Source organism: Dipodomys ordii, unplaced genomic scaffold, assembly GCF_000151885.1.
Source record: "Dipodomys ordii isolate 6190 unplaced genomic scaffold, Dord_2.0 Scaffold17, whole genome shotgun sequence".
In the NCBI taxonomy this organism is placed as follows: Eukaryota; Metazoa; Chordata; class Mammalia; order Rodentia; family Heteromyidae; genus Dipodomys; species Dipodomys ordii.
In genome coordinates, this window is record NW_012267233.1 from 9,346,445 (window position 1) to 9,354,364 (window position 7,920).

Sequence of the window (7,920 nt, forward strand, 5' to 3'; positions counted from 1 at the left end):
TTTTTTCTTTTTGCTTATGTGGTGCTGAGGAATCGAACCCAGGGCCTCAGGCATGCAAGGCAGGCCCTCTACCACTGAGCCACCTTCCCAGCCCTTCAGATTATTTTATATATATATATATATGTATATATATATATTTTTTTGTACTGACCCTAGGGCTTGAACTTGAGGCCTGGGTGCTATCCTTGAGATTTTTTGCTTAAGGCTAGTGCTCTACCACCTGAGTCACAGCTCCACTTCCATTTTTTTGGTGGTTAATTATAGATAGTAGTCTCAAACTTTCCTGCCTGGGCTGTCTTTGAATTGCGATCTTCAGATTTTAGCCTCCTGAGTAGCTAGGATTATAGGTGTGTGAGCCACTAGTACTGGGTTTAAAAAATAATTTTTAAAAAAATGAAAAAATTATATTTAAGCATTAAACATTCAGTTGTAAAGCTGACTCAGTTTTATTTTGCCCAAACTACTATAGTAAACATGGTAACTAATCTTGACTGAAAAGAATTTAAAAAGACCTTAAGTGACCTTTTTAAAGAATGGTTTGTTTAAAAAGCTAATTTTATAAATTCCCCAATACTTAGAAGCCGTTGGAGTTCAGGAGTTGGTGGAAGTGGAGGAGGATCCTCTGGTAGGTCATCAGCTGGAGCTCGAGATTCCCGGCGGCAGACTCGAGTCATTCGAACTGGTCGTGATAGAGGATCTGGACTTTTAGGCAGTCAGCCCCAGCCAGTGATTCCAGCATCCGTTATTCCAGAGGAGCTGATCTCACAGGTATGGCACATTAATGCAAGACAATATAACAACTTGAAACTATACTGATTGAGGTGGGTTACACTCATGACTTGTGGAAAAAAATTTTTTTTTCTATATTGATTCTAGAAAGCTGATTCTGATAAAGATTTTTAAAATTAAAGTTAGCATACTACTCTCTTTTCTTTTGATTGATTGATTGGTTGATTGTGGGGAATAAACTTAGGGTATTGTCCCTGACCTCTTTTTGCCCAAGGCTAGTGTTCTACTACTTTGAGCCACCAGTGCCACTTCTGGTTTTCTGGTGGTTAATTGGAGATGAGAATGATGAACTTTCCTGCTTGGGTTGGTTCAAACTGTGATCCTCAGATCTCACACTCTTAAGTAGCTAGGATTATAGGCCTGAGCCATCAGCACCTGGCAATTTACTATTTTTTTGTGCTGGTACTGGGGTTTGAACTCAGAGCCTGGGTGCTATCCCTTACCTTTTTTTGCTCAAGGCTAAGTCCCTACCACTTTAAACCACATACCTACTAGCATTTTGGTGGTTAATTTGGGATAAGAACCTCACAGATTTTTCTTTATTGAGCTGGTTTTGAGCCATGATTCTCAGATCTCAGCCTCTGAGTAACTAGGATTATGTGCTAGGCTCAGTATAATCTATTTCTCTCTTTCTGTTTTCTTTTTTCTTCTTTTGTAGTACCAGGGCTTGAACTCAGGTCATTAAACTTTCTGCCTAGGCTTCTGCAAACCACTTAAGCATGTCTCCACTTCCTTCATTTATTTATTTATTTTTCTTTCAGGCCCAAGTTGTTTTACAAGGCAAATCCAGAAGTGTAATTATTCGAGAATTACAACGAACAAATCTTGATGTAAACCTTGCTGTAAATAATTTACTTAGCCGGGATGATGAAGATGGAGATGATGGAGATGATACAGCCAGTGAATCTTATTTACCTGGAGGTTGGTACATCCATGTCATGTTAAGAGTTTTCTCATTTCTCCATTCCTTATTTGAGGAATGGAGTGTTTATCCCTAGCTGACAGGTGATTCTGGAATGTTGTATTTTGATATCTTATTACTGAAAATAGATAGCAACTGGACTGCATTTAGATTTTGACGATGTTGTCTTTGTGTTATAAATATTATATCTTAAAAAGTAGTCTTTGCCAGGCACTGGTGGCTCACGCCTGTAATCCTAGCTACTCCGGAGGCTGAGCTCTGAGGATCGCAGTTCAAAGCCATCCTGGGAAGGAAAGTTTGTGAGACTCTTACCTCCAATTAACCTCCAGAAAACCAGAAGTGGCGCTATGGCTTCTGTGGTACAGCACTCGCCATGAGCTGAAGAGCTGAGGGACAATGCCTAGGACCAGAGTTCAAGGCCCACAACCGACCCAAAAAAAAAAAAAAAGTGATAGATGATAATTTAGTAAGTTGAGCATGCAGCAGTTAGGTATTTGCTGATCCTCAAAATCTGTGTTAATATTCATTTTATTTTCTAGATTTTGGGTTTTGCTTAGGTAGCATAAGTCCTTTATGTTAATATATCTTAATTTTAGAGATCTTTCAGTGATGTATAGTCTATAACTGTTATTGTTTATATCTTTGCTTGTAGAGGATCTTATGTCCCTTCTTGATGCTGATATTCATTCTGCTCATCCAAGTGTCATTATTGATGCGGATGCCATGTTTTCTGAGGACATTAGCTATTTTGGTTACCCTTCTTTTCGTCGTTCATCACTTTCCAGGCTAGGCTCATCTCGAGGTAATTTTGTACTTAATTTATTTTACTGTGGACTGCCTGTTGAAGGATAGTGATGACTTCATTATATTAAAGTAGATAATCTCTCATGTTTCGTAGTGCTTTGATTTAAAAGCTATTTATTTTTATTTTGAATAGCTACAATAATATTTCAGAGATGGTCTTACATTGTGTAATGCATAATCTAGGGTTATGATAATAAGGTTTACCTAACCATATTTTAAATTAGAAATATGGATTCTGAACTAAAAGTTCAGAATGACATGCAGCATTCAGAAAACAAAGTCTGTTTGATTAAAATAACTGAATGGTTATGTTTAAGTCCTGTTTAGATTAAAGAATGAACTATGAAAAACTTAGTAGAATGGGATTCTCCAATATTAAATATTACATGCAAATGTTGGGCTTACTAAACTATATTTGTGGGCTGGGAAGGTGGCGCAGTGGTAGAGTGCTTGCTTCACATGTATGAAGCCCTGAGTTCAATTTCTTAGCACCCTATAAAATAGAAAAAGCCAGAAATGGCGCTGTGGCTCAAGTGGTAGAGTGCTAGCCTTGAGCTGAAGAGCTGAGGGACAGCGCCCAGGCCCAGAGTTCAGGCCTCACGACCGGACCCTAAAAAATAAAAATAAAAAATAAAAAAAATATATACCTGACAGCCTAAATATCAAGTATTGAATTTTCAGTTATTTAGTATTGGACATCAATAACTTGTAAGCATATCTTTTTTCCAAACTTAACATTACTTTTTGGCCGGCACCAGCTCACGCCTGTAATCCTAGCTAGTCAGGAGGCTGAGATCTGAGGATAACGGTTCAAAGTCAGCCCAGGCAGGAAAGTCTGAGAGACTCTTTTTTTTTTTTTTGCCGGTCACAGGGCCTGAACTCTGGGTCTGGGCACTGTTCCTCAGCTCTTCAGCTCAAGGCTAGCGTTCTACCACTGGAGCCACAGCGCCACTTCCGGCTTTTTCTGTTTATGTGGTGCTGAGGAATCGAACCCAGGGCCTCATTCTTGCAAGGCATGCACTCTACCGCTGAGCTACCTTCCCAGCCCCTCTGAGAGACTCTTACCTCCAGTAAACCACTAGAAAACTGGAAGTGGTGAGTGGTGCTATGGCTCAGGTGGTAGAGCGCTGGCCTTGAGCTGAAGAGCTTAGGGATAGTACCCAGGCTTAGAGCTCAAGCCCCACAACCGACCAAAAATAAATAAATAAGCACTACTTTTTGTTGAGCCATATAAACAAGTCACAGTCTTGGAAAAGGATTGTGTGTGTGTGTGTCTGTCTGTGTGTCTGTGTGTGTGTGTGTGTGTGTGTGTGTGTGTGTGTGTGTGTGTGTGTGTCTGTCTGTCTGTCTGTCTGTCTGTCTGTCTGTCTGGTCTGTCTATGGTGTCTGTCAATGGTGTCTGTCTGTCTGTCAATGAGTTGATTGGTTGGTCCTGCGGCTTGAACTCAGGGCTTGGCTTTGGGAGCTCTTCTTAATCACTTTACCACTTAAGCTACAGCTCCATTTCTGGCTTTTTGATGGTTAATTGGAGATAAGAGTCTCATGGACTTTTCTGCCTGGGCTGCCTTTGAGCCACGATCTTCAGATCTCAATCTCCTAAGAAGTAAGTTATAGGATTATAGGCATGAGCCAGCCATCAGTGCTCAACTTCATTAAATTTTCAAATACAATTTTTTTTTTTTTGGTCAGTTGTAGGGTCTGAATTCTGGGCCTTGGTGCTGTCTCTCAGCTCTTCAGCTCAAGACTAGCACTCTACCACTTGAGCCACAGCATCATTTCCTGCTTTTTCTGCTTATGTGGTGCTGAGAAATGGAACCCAGGGCCTCATGCATGCAAATTAAGCTGGGTGCTGGCTCAAGCCTGTAATCCTAGCTACTGAAGAGGCTGAGATCTGAGGATCCTGGAAAGTCCAAGAGACTCTTATCTCCTATTAAACCACCAGAATACTGGAAGTGGTTCTGTGGCTCAAGTTCTAGAGTTTTAACCTTGAGTTGAAGAGCTTAGGGACAGAGCCCAGGCCCAGACTATCCCACCCCCCCCCAAAAAAAAAGTCAAATCATAATATATCCTATTAAAGTTTTTCTGTATCTTAATTAAAAAGAAAACTAGTTGAAGTCTAACGTTTTTTTTTTTTTTTTTTGTCGGTCTTGGGGTTTGAACTCTGAGTTTGGGTGCTGTCCCTGTGCTCTTCAACTCAAGGCGCTTAAACTCAAGGCTACTGCTTGAGCCACAGCACCACTTTCAGTTTTCTGAGTCGTTTATTGGAGATAAAGAGTTTCACAGACTTTCGCTGGCTTTGAGCCTAGCTTTGAACTGTGATCCTCAGATCTCAGCCTCCTAAGTAGCTAGGATTATAGGCGTGAGCCACCAGCGCCCAGCTCTAACATGCTTTTTTATTTTGCTTTTAGCTAATGTGTTGAAATTCGAATTTATGCATCTTCTAATTCATAAATAAAATTTATACAGAGTGTTTCTAAGTGAAATCAAGCATTTTAAAGTTAAAAACGCAAATGGCTGGGAGCTTGGGGCTCACGCCTGTAATTCTAGCTGCTCAGGAGCCTGAGATCTGAGGATCGCGGTTCAAAGCCAGCCCAGGCAGGAATGTCTGTGAGATTCTATCTCTAATTAACCACCAGAAAACCAGAAGTGGGGCAATGGCTCAGTGGTAGAGCACTTGCCTTGAGCTGAAGAGCTGAGCAACAGCACCCAGGTCCAGAGTTCTAGCCCCACTACCAACTCCTCCCCCGCACCACCACCCCCCAAAAAAATCCACAAATGTACCTTTAAAATCACTTTCATTTCAGAAACATGTAGTTAAAATAATGGAGCAATAAGTCATTGCATAGTTTAAGAAAATATTAGCTTATCATTTTTATCTACTCATTTGTAAAGGGTTGGTGTTTTGAATGTTGCATGTCAGCCTTGGTAAATTATACATTTATATAAATTGTTGTGAGTAGATAAACTGCTGTTAGTTGCATCCTGAAGGGTCTTTACTAGAGAGTGGCTTACTTTTATCCCACTGGTGTGACCCAATTGCATACCAGTTCTCCTTCTTCCCTTAGAGAGAGACTCTGAGCTGTTGCGTGAACGTGAATCCGTTTTACGTTTACGTGAGCGAAGGTGGCTTGATGGAGCCTCATTTGATAATGAGAGGGGCTCTACCAGCAAGGAAGGAGAGCCAAACTTGGATAAGAAGAACACACCAGTTCAAAGTCCAGTATCTCTAGCAGAAGACTTACAGTGGTGGCCAGATAAGGTATTCCATAAAAACAATTTCTACCTTTTCCATTTATAAATTGATTTCATGTTCCTTTTGTCCTCCCTTGGAAAGGTTATTAAAGTTTATTTAGAGCTTTGTTAGACTGTTTGAAAGAAAAAAAAAGACACAGTGGTATTTTTATTTTGTTTTAAAAGGATAAGCATTTTTATTTGGTATTGCATGAGGTATTTCAGTTACGTTCAGTGCTGCTATCCTTACAGGATGAAGGAATTCTGAAATTGGGATGGTAATTCCAGTCATTCTATTCTTTAGTAACGTAGGTTCCCATTATTTGTTTTGCCAATTTGGTCATTGATGTAACATGTGGGTCAGATAAAGATCAATAATGTATATTTCCTTGATTGCTTTAACTATAACATCAGACAGTGAGTTGGGACAGACATTTTGCTCTGAATGTTCTGGGACATAGAATAGACTGAATAGGACTGGACTGAGTGAGCTCTACTCAGCATCCTGAGAAATAATACAATGAGTCAATTTCAGAAGGCACCTAGAAGTTGTTAATTTGAGCCTTTAAGAAATCATTATTGCCACAAATGAAGTGGAGATCCAAGTAGCCTGTCAATGATGTGTGTATTTCATTGTCCTTCTGTAGTTGATAGTTCATCTTCATATGTGCTGATAGGAAAAAATATGTTTTTACTTGTTTATTAAAGTGTGTGTATTGTTTCTTCGACAGACATCTGGGTAGGAAATTTTCTTTTCTTTTTTTTTTTTTTTGTCGGTCGTGGGGCTTGAACTCTGGGCCTGAGTGCTGTCCCTCAGCTCTTCAGCTCAAGGCGAGCGCTCTACCACTTGAGCTACAGCGCCACTTCCAGGAAATTTTCTTTAGCATACGTAAACATAAAGGATGACGAGAACTTTGAGGTTTCTATCCAGCAAATATGAAGAATCTGGGTTTCTTTTCTTTCTTTGAATTTTGGCTCAAATTGGGGAAAACAGTTAACTTTCCAAATTTGTTTTTATAGCTATTGTGAGTCTGGATGTTTTTTAGTTATTTGGCATGCATTCATTCATGTGAAAATTTTTATAATATAAGACATGATTTTTAATCAGTCTGTTTGGAAGTAAAAGGGTTTATTCTGTTTTCTTTGGTAGCCAAACTTTCACCGAATTGTGTTCTCTTTTCATAAATCATGAAACATTCTAACTTTTAACTTTTTTAAAGAAAAAAAGTACCATGATAGAATTAATCCCAAGAGGCTTTGGGGAAGCACAGGAGTTCATCTCTATACAGTGACCATGAAGGTTGGGCTCTTGAGCTTGAGTACTATCTGTTACTTGCTGTGTTACTTGGTCAAGTTCTTTAATTTCTCTAGGACTGAATTTTCCTCATTTGTAAGCCATATAATGATTTTTTCCTTACTAGACTCATGAGAAATGTGTTACACTATGCATTAGTATTCTCCAAATAGGTAAAGTATAAAGAACAAGAAGTCTAGTTTTGTTTTTGGAAGAGAAACAAGCAGATGCTGAAGGTCATTGGGGAGTGGGTAATAAAGACCAGTGGGCCAGAGGTGCACTGCCGAGTAGGTGCATTTAGCAGTCTGTTTTGTGTTCCAAGTCTAATATTCGTAGTGAATTTACCATAAACTGAAAAAAATGTAGAATTTGACTCTTGTCTGCCTGAAAAACGTGCAAGAGAACATCTTATTATAGTTGTAAAACAGCACAATTGAGGAAATTAACAGGCCTTTACCAAATGGAGGAAGTGCCTAAGTAAGTATGCTCTTAAGTCCAAGTTTTTGTTGGTTTCTGAAGAGTTTTACCTTGAGAACATCAACTTTTTCTTCTTTCTGTCTTGTATCCTACCTTCCTTTTTCTTCTCCCACCTTCTTTCCTCCTTTTCTTCCTTCACCACCAATTGGTCATTAATATCCACTTTTCTGCGTCTTCTATTTCCCTATCCTTTTCTCATCCATTCAACCATCAAACCATCTATATCCATTTAACTGACTTACTTTCTTTTCCCTGTCTATTCAATCATCAAATTATATCTATCTAATGTGACTTACTTTTTCTGGCTCCTTGACTGTTCATTATACTTCGTAGTTTTGATAATCTGATGAGACGAGGTTTAGCTATGTAGTTATCTGTTCCCGCCTTTCTCCCCCCCCCCCCC

The 7,920-nt window shown here is 39.4% G+C and overlaps 1 protein-coding gene across 1 annotated transcript in view; it reads left to right on the forward strand.

Annotated features, from left to right (window-relative positions):
* Ubr5 (ubiquitin protein ligase E3 component n-recognin 5) overlaps window positions 1-7,920 on the forward strand; it is a 113,253-nt gene that overhangs the window by 34,760 nt on the left and 70,573 nt on the right. The window contains exons 6-9 of the mRNA XM_013012389.1: window positions 579-768; window positions 1,551-1,710; window positions 2,364-2,513; window positions 5,581-5,774. Coding sequence (XP_012867843.1) covers window positions 579-768; window positions 1,551-1,710; window positions 2,364-2,513; window positions 5,581-5,774 — 694 coding nt within the window. The remainder of the gene's footprint in view (window positions 1-578; window positions 769-1,550; window positions 1,711-2,363; window positions 2,514-5,580; window positions 5,775-7,920) is intronic.